The sequence below is a fragment of the Chionomys nivalis genome, chromosome 4 (genome assembly GCF_950005125.1).
Source record: "Chionomys nivalis chromosome 4, mChiNiv1.1, whole genome shotgun sequence".
NCBI lineage: Eukaryota > Metazoa > Chordata > Mammalia > Rodentia > Cricetidae > Chionomys > Chionomys nivalis.
The window spans coordinates 73,324,041-73,337,572 of NC_080089.1; the positions used below are offsets into that span (position 1 = coordinate 73,324,041).

At 40.4% G+C, this 13,532-nt stretch overlaps 1 protein-coding gene across 1 annotated transcript in view; it reads left to right on the forward strand.

Moving 5' to 3' along the window:
• The window catches only part of Wdr72 (WD repeat domain 72), a 170,915-nt gene that overhangs the window by 27,612 nt on the left and 129,771 nt on the right, over positions 1–13,532 (forward strand). The window contains exons 4-12 of the mRNA XM_057768149.1: positions 1,240–1,318; positions 2,918–3,092; positions 3,859–3,935; positions 5,219–5,338; positions 6,506–6,651; positions 7,021–7,117; positions 8,928–9,069; positions 10,115–10,363; positions 12,556–12,776. Coding sequence (XP_057624132.1) covers positions 1,240–1,318; positions 2,918–3,092; positions 3,859–3,935; positions 5,219–5,338; positions 6,506–6,651; positions 7,021–7,117; positions 8,928–9,069; positions 10,115–10,363; positions 12,556–12,776 — 1,306 coding nt within the window. The remainder of the gene's footprint in view (positions 1–1,239; positions 1,319–2,917; positions 3,093–3,858; positions 3,936–5,218; positions 5,339–6,505; positions 6,652–7,020; positions 7,118–8,927; positions 9,070–10,114; positions 10,364–12,555; positions 12,777–13,532) is intronic.

Here is a 13,532-nt window from a genome sequence, read left to right on the forward strand (position 1 = left end):
CGCCCTCTCTACCACACACTCAAGGCATTTTGGAAAGAACATCCTTTGTTGTGGAAACCCAGACACTGCAAGGCGACTGAGGCACCTCTGTTATCTGTCCACTAGATGGCAGTAGTGTGTTCCTAGTGACAACAAGATGGTCTTCAAGAAGTGGCTGACCGTGGGGAACAAAAATCACTCCAGTTTCAGAATCACTGGTTCAGAATATTGGCCCCTAGCGCTTGATTAGAAAAATGAATCCCTGAAAAACTATCAAATACATGCAAAATTTAACATCATTAGTATATATATACATATATTTATATTTATATATTATTTTTACCTCAACCACAGCCTTTCCCCATATTATTCATAAAGATTGTTTTTTACCCATCTAATTGTTTTTGCTTCTGTATTGAAATTTCCAAAGTCAAAGGGTATTACGCAATTCTGATTTGACTGTCCTTAATCTTCTGAACAGAAATCATCTAGATTTAACATATCTACCTGGTGTATTTCATAGCTTTATTGTGTATAACATGCATTAAACTAGAGTTTTCAAAAATAATGAAGTTTTTACAAATATTAAGTGTCAAGGTTTGTTTATTTCAGGATTTCAAATCGGACGGGGGAGGAATCAAAGAAACTGGAACAATGATAGACCAAGTGTGGCCTCTAGGTGGTGCTGTTTGTTTTCAGGAGAGAGAAGGGGTGGGGGAGCTGCTGCCGGTGAACACAGATTTGGTGTGTTATCCTTCCTAGAATATGTAGTTTAAGCTCATTGAAATAAGTTTCCATGGAGAGACGGTGGTACTGTCCCTATCGACGGCCACACTGGCTGAATTTCCATCGTTTGTTGTTAGCCAGAGTGTCCCTAAAGCATAGCATTCAGGCTGCAGGCAGGGTGTCTTTTTTTTTTTTTTTTTTTTTTTTTGGTTTTTCGAGACAGGGTTTCTCTGTGGCTTTGGAGCCTGTCCTGGAACTAGCTCTTGTAGACCAGGCTGGTCTCGAACTCACAGAGATCCGCCTGCCTCTGCCTCCCGAGTGCTGGGATTATCCAAACAAAATGACAGAGCTCCGGTGTGTCAGCCCTGCTAATGACCACAGCATTTTCTTGTCCGGTAATCTGTAACAAAAAACCACACAAACAATCAGGTGGCACCTAAGTGCATCACTGAAGAACAACTTGGTGGCACAAGAAATTACTCCAGCCAACTGGAGTGGAAATGGCAGAGAATAACGCGGAGTTCTCTGTTCCAGGGAGATGTACCTGTGGAATGTGAGCAGCGGTCAGTGTGTGGAGAAAACCACCCTTCCTTACAGGCACACTGCAATCTGTGTAAGTGTACGCCCTTCAGAACGTTCAGAACGTTCGATATGCCAAAACAGCAATTTGTTCACGGCATATTTTTTTTTAAATCTGGGGACTTAATATCTTTGGGGAATACTCTTTTCTTGAATTTTCTTTTATTTTTCTTCCACAATGAAAAAATATCACCAGTGGTCACCTGTTAGTGTGACCTTCCTCTCAGCCTAAAGATACTGGTCAAGAATATTTATTCCTGGTTATTTCATTTCTGTATCTTATCTTTAAAAATGGGTTTCATATTGTTTTACATTTCTTAAGTGACACAAAGCATCCATGTATACTTGGGAAGATTCAGCTTCAACAATATACTATTTTATACAATATGAAACCTTGTCTGGGTCTGGAGAGATGACTCAGGGATTAAGAGCATTTACTACTCTTCCAGAGGATCTGAATTTGGTTCCCAGCATACAATTCCTGACTCTAATCCAGGTCCAGGGGGGTGCTAGTGACCTCTACTGGCCTCTGCAGACAGTGCACTCAGGTGCACATACCTCACTCCCAAATAAAATCTCAGAAGAAAGCAAAGCTCATGATACACTTTTCAGTCTTAACCAGTTCTTTTGGTGGATTTGTTGATTTCTATTTTTTTTTAATTTGTTAAAGCAAAAAACCTAGTTACAATTTCTGTTATCACTTTCCAGTCCAGGGGCTTTCTGTTTTCTCCAGTGTTGGAGGTTGAACCTGGAGCTTCAAACATACCAGATGACTGATTTCCACTGAGCTCTTTCTCAGTCATACTTTCTGTTTTTCAAAGTAGTTTCTAAATTTTGATGGACAGATTACAAATAAGGGAGTAATTTGAGCACCCCTTTGCTGTTCAGAGTTTGCTTTTATATTTTCCCATTGTTTGTGCTACTGGTGCCTTATAACATTCTCATACTCTCTCCTCTTCTCCTGGACCAGAACCCAGTCACAGAGTGTAGGGACTGTAGGATGTATAATCTATTCTTTAACAGAAATTACTTCCAAAATTTATTTGGTACAAGAATATCTTCTTAAAATGTTTTCACTTCGTACAAATTTTTAGTAGTATCACTGGGGTAGAAAGCCCAGATTGTTATTGTTTAGCTCTAAATAACACCACAGAAATAATATGCCAGCCGGGCAGTGGTGGCACATGTCTTTAATCCCAGCACTCGGGAGGCAGAGGCAGGCGGATCTCTGTGAGTTTGAGGCCAACCTGGTCTACAAGAGCTAGTTCCAGGACAGGCTCCAAAGCTACAGAGAAACCCTATATCGAAAAACCAAAACCAAACAAACAAACAAAGAAAAGAAAAATGAAATAATATACCCATCACTGTCCCATGATCTGTAGTATTTATTTTAAAAGATCTCCTCTTTACCATAGAGGATGAGATGAGGGTGAGAAGTGGCGGGTGGTGAAGTTAAGCTGAAAAATCAACATGGCAAGAGTGTGGGGCTAATGGAGGGAATTGAAGGTGCCATCTAGTTCAAAGACTGAGAGTAGAGGCTGCATGGGATTTAGAGAGGCCTTTACACAGCTAGAAGGGCATCAAGACTAGCTAGCCATCTTTGAGGTGCTCTTCTTGAAATTCTATTCCACAGTACTACCACTGCTCCTTCCGGATGACCGGCGAAGGCTGGCTGCTGTGCTGTGGGGAATACCGAGACGTCCTCATCCTTGACGCTGGGACGCTGGCTTTCCTGCACAGCTTTTCCTCCTCGCAGTCCCCCGACTGGATGAAATGCATGTGCATCGTTCACTCTGTGAGAATTCAAGGTAACCGTGGGCATCTCGGGACTCTAAGACTGCACAGCAGCTGCTTGAGATGCTCCTGAAATTGTCAAGCCAGAGTGGAGAACTCCGCTGGTGTTCACCTTGTCATGGTGATGTCTCGAAGCCATGTCAGGGGAAACCCAGATTCCCTCCACCAGTGGGTCAAGTTATTAAGAAGCCAGCAGAGGTGAAGACGAATGAAAGAGAAGCTGTTTCTATGACACAGTTCTCAGTTCTGCTTGCTGAGAGGGACAGGCAGTTGAGCTCTTTGTACTTTCTTCTCCTTGCCTTGCCTTCTCCCCCTCCCCCACTCCTTTCCCTTTCCATTCCTGTCCCTTCAACTTTTTTCTTTTCTTGTCTTTCCTTCTCCTTCCTTCCTTCCTTCCTTCCTTCCTTCCTTCCTTCCTTCCTTCCTTCCTTCCTTTTTCTTTCTTTCTTTTCTTTTATTGTGACGTATCAGGACACTTTTTTCTGGATATATTACTGAAATTCAGGCTCTATAGTCAATAATTGTTGAGTGATGTGGGAGTTGGTTCTACATCCCATCTTAAGTAGGTCAACCTCACCAGCATCTGCCAGGTGCTATGGCTCTATATTCTGCACATACACAGGGAATTGGAACATGGGATGAAATCATTCCCTAAAATCAACAAAAATCGAAGCTAAATATATTCTGCTGACCCAGCCCTGTAAAATCCTTGACTGACTGTGAGGTTATAGTGACAGCATCCGGGTCCACTGACTGACAGCTCCTTCCTTCCTTTCACAGAGGATTCTCTCTTGGTCGTATCTGTAACTGGCGAGCTCAAAGTCTGGGACCTCTCCTCATCCATCAACAGCATCCAGGTTGGCTTGGAAACCACTCATTTTTCCATTATTTCAATCACTATTCATTGAAAATTTCAAACTATGAGGGTGACGCATGTTCACAGTTGAAGGTCTAAATGATATCTTTCCAAGGGTGGGCACTGAAGCAGTTGAATTGCTTCCTTCCAACCATGACTCCATACATAATGTAAATAGATTTATTTGCACACACACAGGGGAGGGGTAGAAAGGGAAATATTATATTTTTAATTTAAAAATTGATAGGAGACATTGTTCTGTCCCCTCCATTAGGACTGTTCTAGGGTATGAGATCTGTGAACAGACAGATGTGTATAAGGGTCACTTTCCTGGGAATGCCCGCATGCCCACGTGCCAGACAGCTCCACACAGTCCGTGGCAATTTCTTCATTGAGAAGCCTAGATACTGTGTTGCTTATTGCTCTTTAGAACCCCACCCCCAGCACTACCAGAAGCTTACTGCAGGTTTGGTGCCCTGTATTGGCTATGCTTGTGTTTCTTCAAAGCACCTCTTGTATTGCTTACTGTTGACAGAGGTTTCTGTCTCACCCGGTCCCACACCTGTTCATCCCAAAGAAATACACAGAGGTCTACTACATTAATTATAAACGGGTTGGCCTATTAGCTCAGGCTTCTTATTACTTAAATCTTAAATTGGCCCATTATTCTTGTCCGTGTTAGCCACACGGTTTGGTATCTTTATCAGTGAGGTGTTATTCATCTTGCTTCCTCTGCATTTGGATGATGACTGCAGACTGAGCTTTCCTCTTCTCAGAATTCTCGTTGCCCTGCCTCTATTTCCTGCCTGATTGCCCTGCCTCTACTTCCTGCCTAGTCACCCCGCCTATATTTCCTGACTGGCTACTGGCCAATCAGCATTTTATTAAAATACAAGTGACAAATCTTTACAAAGTACAAGACCATTGTCCCACAGCTGCTTACTTCTGGATTTAGTAATCAAGACCCTTCAGGGTAGGTTTGTTGCTGTTCTGATTTTTGAAATTGTACACCCTTCCTTTCTGCTCTGTCTGGTAGCTGGTATCTTTATATTCTCAACGCTTATCATGGTTTCTTGTAGAGTGGTATTTGACTGACTGTCAGTAATAAGTCCTTGAATCTTGCAAAGTAATGTTTAGATCAAAACACTGGAAAGGAACCTTGGATACTTTCCCCTGTCTAATGCTAGGAAGAGCCAGTGTCAAGCATATGAGAAGTACTATGTCTTTGTTTATGTGTACATTTCCTGGAATTTGTATTCAAATGTTTTTTTTTTCCTTTTAAAGGAAAAGCAAGATGTCTATGAAAAAGAATCGAAGTTTCTTGATTCCTTGAACTGTCAGACGATACGATTTTGTACATACACAGAGAGACTCCTGTTGGTGGTATTTTCTAAATGTTGGAAGGTATTAAAAATACTGGTGATGGACAAATGAAATGGTTTTCTTGTTGAGTCCAACAATGATAATATAATTTAAATATTGAAAAGAAACTCCTTAAAGTAATAATGTTCAGACATGGAACGGTTAGTCTCTTCTTCCTGTCCTATTTTTCTGTCTTCTATTGCTTAGCTCCCAAAGATATTCTATATGGACCAATAAATTCTAGTTTTATCAACAACAAATCATAGTAATGTTGAAAATAATTTCTTGGGATCGGAGAGATTGCTCAGTGGTTAAGAGCATCGGCTGCTCTTCCAGAGGATAGGTTCTGTTCCTGAAACCCTCATGGTATTTCACAAATGCCTGTGACTCTCTTTCTAAGAGATGTGATGTTCACTTTTGGCCTCTTCAGGCACTCATGCATATGACGCATACATGCAGACAAACACACATAAAACAAAGGCAAATTATTAAAAAAAATGCATTGCCAAATTATTTTCTTTTTTTGCTTTTTTCAAGACAGGGTTTCTAAATTATTTTCAAAATCAATGTTTGCATTTTGCTTTAAGAAAGCTAATACTTGTCACTTATAGAGATAGATCATATTTCTGAATCTTTTTTCTGTTGTATTGCTACCATGATTTTAGGGAGTATGCTTTCTTTCCTTGTGAATATAGTCAGTGATTTCTCCAAGGGTAAAGAAAAACTACAACATCATCTTTATTTACTCTAATGTTTCACACAGCTGCTAACGGAGTCTGTCTGATTTGTGCCATAATGATGTGTTATTGCTGAAGATTTAAAGTATTCCAGCTAACTAAGGATTTCTACTATGCAAACATTTCACATATAAGGAATTTTTAAGCGCTGTACTGGTACTACTCATATGGAGAGAATAAAATGTAGGATTTGAGCTTCTATGCTTACAAGGTACATGAGGGACAAGCCAGTCAGACAACTCTATCCACAGCAACTTACCTTAGGATAAATGGGAAAGAGTAAGTCTGAGTGAAATATTTGTAAATCACAAAACAATAGCTTTGTCCATGAATACAGTATGCTTGCTTTTAATATTTAATAGGTTGTAGCATTAACTTCATCATAGTCATCATCATGAGCATAATTATTGCTAATCCTCCTGGCAGAGTCTATTCCCCAGCTTTGTTCGTGTGTATCTGCAATGTCCTGCAGGTTTATGACTATTGTGACTTTTCCCTGTTGTGGACTGAAGTTAGCAGAGACGGACAGTTCTTTGCTGGTGGAGAAGTGCTTGCTGCGCACAGGATCCTTGTTTGGACAGAGGACGGTCACAGTTACATCTATCAGCTGCTGAACAGGTGGGCTCAGATGGGAGCGGCGTTCAGAACATTCAGGTAGAAAATGAACTTGGGGAGGTTTATTATGGAAAAGTCTCTGCGTGCAGCCCCTGATCAAAACCCAGAACAAAACAACTTTGGCACTGGAAGATTTACTCCGGGCTTGCAAGGCCTCTGCCTTTGTACAACACAGCGGGGGATGAAGGCCTGAGATTAGCCATGTAGAACTCATACAGCTGGTGCGGGGCTTTCAAAAAGTCATCCGTAATTATTAACCCAACAGTTGCTAACTAGAGTTTAGGAACTCGAATGGTGCCATCCGGCTTTTGAAAGTGGAAGCAAATAAAGAACCCTAAGTTCTAAATTTCGCTTCTAATTTTCCCCACGCAGTCGGCTTTCCAAATGCATATGCCCTGCCGATGGTGGAGTCCTCAAGGAGACCATCTACCCTCACTTACTGTGCTCCACGTCTGTGCAGGAAAACAAGGTAAGAAGAGAAAAGCGGCCCCACTCAGGCTTGCAAAACTGAAACCAAAGCATCAGATCAAGTTTGTTACGGAGAAAATCAACTTCGAGTGTTAACGGCTACTGGAGAGAAAAATGCCACCCTTAAGAACTGTTGATTGATACAACAAGGCCTATTCATTACAGGGAAATTACAAGTGTGGGAGAAAATAAAGCAGATATTAAAATTCTAATTTTACCACCATAAATATTGACTGTTCGCCTACTGTAGCAGGGAACATTTCAATTGTTGGGAAGTTGAAAGAACAGTACGATTAACACTTACTTGTCCTTTCCCTAGGTGCACCAGTTACTGGAATTTATTGTATGGATTCTCTCAAACACATGCACCCATGTCCCACGTTTTTTCTCTGCTCTGTTTCATACAGCGTTCTTAACATTTCGATATACCTATTCCAATTCTCAAACTATGAAAGGGTGTTGATACTTAAAAAAGTAATAAAAACTTGACTACACATCAAGATCATTTTTACACGTGCTTAGCTATTCTTGTGAGTAAATTTCCTCTTCAAACGCGAGTAATTAAGGTTGCTGGCAGACGGTAGAGCATATAACTGTGAGCTTCCTACTTGGCTGAACTATACTTTTGACAGTTGACCACATCTGAAAGCTAAGCAGGTTTTTTTTGTTTTGTTTTTTTTAATTCTGGTGGTGTTATTCAAACTGATTTTTAACCTGTAGAATCAGTCATGGGTTAATTATCCAAAAAGATGCTTTATAAAGAGAAAGTTTTTTTTAGTGGCGTATCAACATGAAAGTATGTGGCTATGTACAAAATAATCATTTGCTTAGCTAGGCAGCGGAGCTCCTGGAACCCCACAGCCAGGATGCCCCCTTTAAGGTTTTGTTGCAAAAATATTGTTAAAAATCTCTCAGCCAAAATGAGAACCCTGTGTGCTGCTGGAACAGTAAAAAAAAAAAAAAAGAACAAAAATTCAGGATTACAGTCTGCATCAGGGGACATTTCTACACTCCTTCACAGGCAGAAGCAAAACCTCGTCTCAGAGCAGAGTTATGGCTCACTTAGAAAGGCATTTTCGCTATTTTGTAGGACCTGCCGTTTCCTCCCTTTTGGCTCCAGAATAAATTTTTAACATCGCAGTTTTCCACAGAAACCAAATGTCGCTCATGAATTTCTACCCTAATAAGCAAAAATGCAAGCTAAATAATATGATTGTTTTAAAACTGAAAAAGTGGAGATGGAGAAATGTCTCAGCAGTTAAGAGCATGGGCGGTTCTTCTAGAAGATCCGGGGTCAGTTCTCAGCACCCACATGGTGGCTCACAGCTGTTTGTAACTCCAGTTCTAGGGGACCTGATGCCCTCTTCTGGTCCACAGGTACACACATGTGCACAAATATATATGAAGATGAACACTCATACACATAAAATAAAATCTTTTTTAACTGGGAAGTTGTCCAGCTTTGTTTCTCTGAGTATGAACACATAAACAGGTAGGTCTTTTGCCAGTGCCACACCTAAGGTTAGATCCTTGTGTCAACTCTCTGAAGCTTAGCCTGTGATCTCATGGCTAATGTTTAATCAAGGCTCATTTTTTCTTTTACCTAAATCATGGATGATTTTATTTAATTCACTTGCAGATTTTGGAAGAGTGGTGAACAGATGGAAAAGGTTTAGTTTGGCTTAGCAGTCTTGCTTCTCTCTTCCCTGTGGTTAGATATTACCATATCACCTATGCCATTACCATGTCATTAACATATCACCCATGTCATTACCATATCACCTATGCCACACCCATGCTTGCTTTTGCAGAGCCTGCATTTTGTCATGGGCTACATGAATGAACGGAAGGAGCCTTTTTACAAGCTACTTTTCTCTGGAGAAGTCTCAGGAAGAATTACATTGTGGCATATCCCAGATGTCCCCATATCTAAGTTTGATGGTTCTCCTAGAGGTAAGATAGTTTTGTCCCCCACGCTCCAATGCAGTGTCTCGTTAGACAGACCAGGCTGGCCTTGAACTCAAACTCAAGCAGTGGGATTAAAGCTGTGATCAGTTTGACACTTTCCATTTCTTTCTTTTTCATTTTAAATTTTGTGTATATGTCTGTTGTGAGTGTGTACATACAAGTGCAGGTTACTACAGAAGCCAGTGGTGTCTGATTCCCTCTGGAGCTGGGGTTAGAGGTAGTAGCTGTGAGCTGCCTGATGTGGGTGCTGTGGATTGAACTTGGGTCCTCTAGACAAGCAGCACATGTTCTTCACTGCCGACCTATTTCTTTAGGCCCCAAAAGTTTCAGTTTCCAGTCTTGTTATCTGAAAACTAATTGTGATTAATTCAGAGACTTTTACACTGAGTCATAGAGGACTTCAAACAAGAGCAGTGAAGAGGCTTCACAGACTCTTGCCATTAGATACTGTGATAATTAAAGACTGCTAATTTGACAGGGTTGAGAGTCACCTAGGAGACACACCTCAGAGCGCATCTCTGAAGAGTCTCTAGACCAGGTTAACTAAGGTGGGAGGAAGGGCTTCAGATGTGGGCAGCCAATTCCATGAGCTGGAGTCCTGGACAAAATTAAAGGAAGAGAACAAACTGAGCCCCATATTCATTTCTTTCTTTCCTAAGTGCAGACGTAGTATGAGCGCTGCCGGGAGCTCTCATAGCCGTGACTTCCCTGCCATGCTGGACCATGCTCTTGAACTCTGAGCTAAAACAAATCCTTTTTTCCTTAAATTTCTTTTGTGAGACATCTGTCAAACAACTAGGGATGTAATACCAATATAAAAACAGATGTAGTTTAAGTTTGTGGATCTGATGCACAAATACAACTAACATAATTCAAATGAGCATCCTTCAGCTGAGCATCCCAAGAGTTACAGATCAGCATACTGAATGTGGCCGAACTTTTCTACCAAAAAGATGACATCTTAACTAGATTTTCCATATCTATTATGAATAAATAAACCAACTTTCCCCCATGCATGTGCTCCTTTCAGAAATCCCAATAACCACCACCTGGACTCTACAGGACAATTTTGATAAGCATCAAACAGTGTCCCAGAGCATCGCAGACCATTTCTCTGGGTCCAGAGATGAGATGGGAATGACAGCAACCATCACCTCATCAGAGTACATTCCAAATCTTGATAAGCTCGTCTGTGGCTGTGAGGATGGGACCATTTTCATCACGAAGGCTCTGAATGCTGCCAAAGCAGGACTTTTAGAAGGGGACTCTTTATGGAAAGGTGACTGAATGTTTTCCTTCACTTGTTTACTTAATTCATCTAGTCTTCTACACGCTATTAAAAAGTGATTCAGAGACCTCAGACCTTTGATGGCATTTGCAGATAAATCTGTGCATGATCTAATATTAAATTAAACATGTATATAGGTTTGCAAATATTCAAGCAGAGAGTTGTACTGTTCCCACCAGAAGCTTCTCGTACCACTTTAAAGGCCACTGTACATAACAGTTTCACTATACTTCCTGAAAGGGTATGTCTATGTATGCATGCACACATGCACACTAGCACACTGTGTGCAGTGTTTTTATTACCAAAATGGTTGCTGTGCTGAGTTATTATTGGATAAATATTAATAAAATATTTCTGGTGCTCATTCTTCATGAGCTCATTATAAATGACAAATAATAATCAAAATTTGGGTTGAAAATCCTTTTGTTAATATATGCCTAAGTTTTTCAGCCTTTAGCTACTATGGAAGGTTTAGAATTGATTATCCTTGAATGACTACATCAATATTAGCTTGTGATTTTGATTTTGAAAATTAAGCTATCCGAATGGTTCCATAAAGAACTGATATCAGTATACACATGAATACCCAATAATAACCTGTGAAATTGCAAGTGTTCCCCCCAAAGTGACCACCTTTTTACATTTTTAAAACATTTAAATCTTTTCCAATGAGGAATAAAATGTTATCTTCCTGTATTTATTTGTATTTCCTTGTAATGAAGTCTATGCTCTTACTCATCTCTTTGCATGATGACCTTTAATACCTGCTAAAGAAGTGTCATTATACAATGAGTCGTCATATAAGGAGAGGGAGGATTGAGGGGATGGCAACTTTAGGATATATAGTAAAATTGTATGCCCGTGGCTTTTTCCTTTTCCTCTTTCTTTTTGAGAGATTCAACTTAGTGCATCGTGCATGCTTCATAAGCATTCTACCGTGGGTTCCCCCAAATGAACTTCCTTTCTTCTTTCCCTGCGGTGCTGGGGATCAGACCTAGGGCCTTACACATCCTCAGTGTTGTTGTTTGTTTGTTTCTGTGTAGTTTTCATTTAGAACCTCATGTAGTCTCCGTTCTTTACTCACACTTGAACCACCCACTGAGTGTGAGTGACTTGTGGTTGACAGCAGCGGAGTAAATGGCAACGATGCCAGAAGAGATAACAAGTAGGTAAACAGCTGCCATTAAAAGTCAGAGAAAGCGGTGACTGTAGACATTTTAATCTAGGCCGATTTATCCTAACATTGAGAAAACAAACAGAAACCTGCACTTGACTGACAGCTTCTCAACTAACATTCATCGCGGCTTGCTAAGGCCAGAATATGAAGCAGAACAAAATAACAGATCTTTGAGGAGATTCTGTTTCAGTTCAAAGAATGCAAGTGTAAAGGGTCGCCTCTAGTTTGGAAAATGTGGGTGGCAATGAAGGCAGCAGCAGGGGCTGGTGGCAAAGGAAGCGGCTCATCGGGAGACCTGAGTTCCATTTTAGATCCGGGTTGGAAGGTCACTTGCCCACACGCCCCCAGGCTCCCCATGCTTTCCAGGTGCCAGGCATTGTGCTGAGAATGTATTCATTTCACCCACCAGCCTGTCCTACGTGAGGCTGGTTATTGCTCGTATGTTAAAGAGGTGGGTAGAATCTGTGAGTCAGAAGAAAGGAGCAGATGTTCACATCTGTGGCAGCACATGTAGGAAGTGATCGGCTCACAGGTAAGGTGCTGACTCCTTCGGCACCAAAGCTTAAACGTTGTGCCCAGCTTTCGACAGAAGGAGTTGATAACCTATTCGAGTCTGGTATACTTTATCTGGAAGCAATGGAAACGAGGTAGAACTTGATCATTTCAAATATCTTCTGTAAAAAATCATCCTGTGGCAATTTGCTTTTCTTTTCTGTTAAATTTAACTTGGCCGCTCAAGTGAAGAAGGGGTAAGTGACCAGTTCCCCCATGCTATAGCGTGTCAGCAGCCATCAGCAAACAGGGGACTTGAATGACCAAGCTTCCTGCCTCGGTCAAAGGTTGGTCTAGCTTCAGAGGAGGCATTTAGCTCTTTGAGATGGTATACCAAGGCTGCTGAGTAATTTTCTTAGCCAACTGTGTGCATGTGTTAAAAATGTGTGGAACAAAAATCTTAGAATTACTTTAAAAGTAACTTTGTGATACTTGATGTCTGACCACTTTCCAGATCCCCCCTGTCATACGCTTCTCAGAGGCCATCACCAGAGTGTGATTTCATTACTTTACCCTCACGGTCTTGCTTCAAAATTAGACGAAAGCTGGATGGTGTCTGGGGATCAAGGCTCCTGTGTGATCCTGTGGGATATTTTTAGGGAAGAAATTCTGCACACGTTCTTTTTGGAAGCTGGTCCAGTAACAAGACTTTTGATGCCACCAGAGAACCTGAACGTAAGTGAATAAAGAGAGTAGAACCTAACACACAAGTTAAAAAGCAAATGACAACAAAACCCTGTATTCACACAAGTAGAAAACAAACAAACAAAATACGCACATTCTGTCTGCCCACAGTTAGCTAGCTGCTTCGGACAAGTTTGCATGTAACTTTTCAATATGGTTTTTATTTTTATTATAATGTGTCACACAAACAATGTTGCTAAAGTAAACATTGGATCAATTATAGCTTTATAAAATATTCTTAATTATGCATGAAGTAATCATTTTTTCTCCCTAGTTCTGTCTTAATTTTTTAAAAATAATTTCAAAGTTTTTACAAAAGCAAGTAAAAGAATGTAGAAATATATAAATTAAAGTTTATATATAGTGTATATTGTGTATTAAAATTTAGCTTTGATTTCCTTAATAAGCACTGGATGAACATTTGATAAATATTGAATTTATAAACATCAATCTATGAGGAAAAGGAAATATAGATAATGCCTGTCCTCTTATGAGACATCAACTTAAATCCAGTGATTAACAAAGAGCTGAGGTCCTTGTTAAAGTCTGAACTAGATTTTGGGGGAAAAAAGGTATATGGCAATTGTAGATAAGGTGTTTGGTAAGTTATATTGGTTTATAAAATTATTTCCATAGAGTGTAAACATGGAGAAATTGGCACTGTATTTTGGGCTAAGACATGGAGAAACGTATTTCTCAATCACTAAGGATTAAACGAAACAGTGCAATGCTGTTTCAGAAACTTCC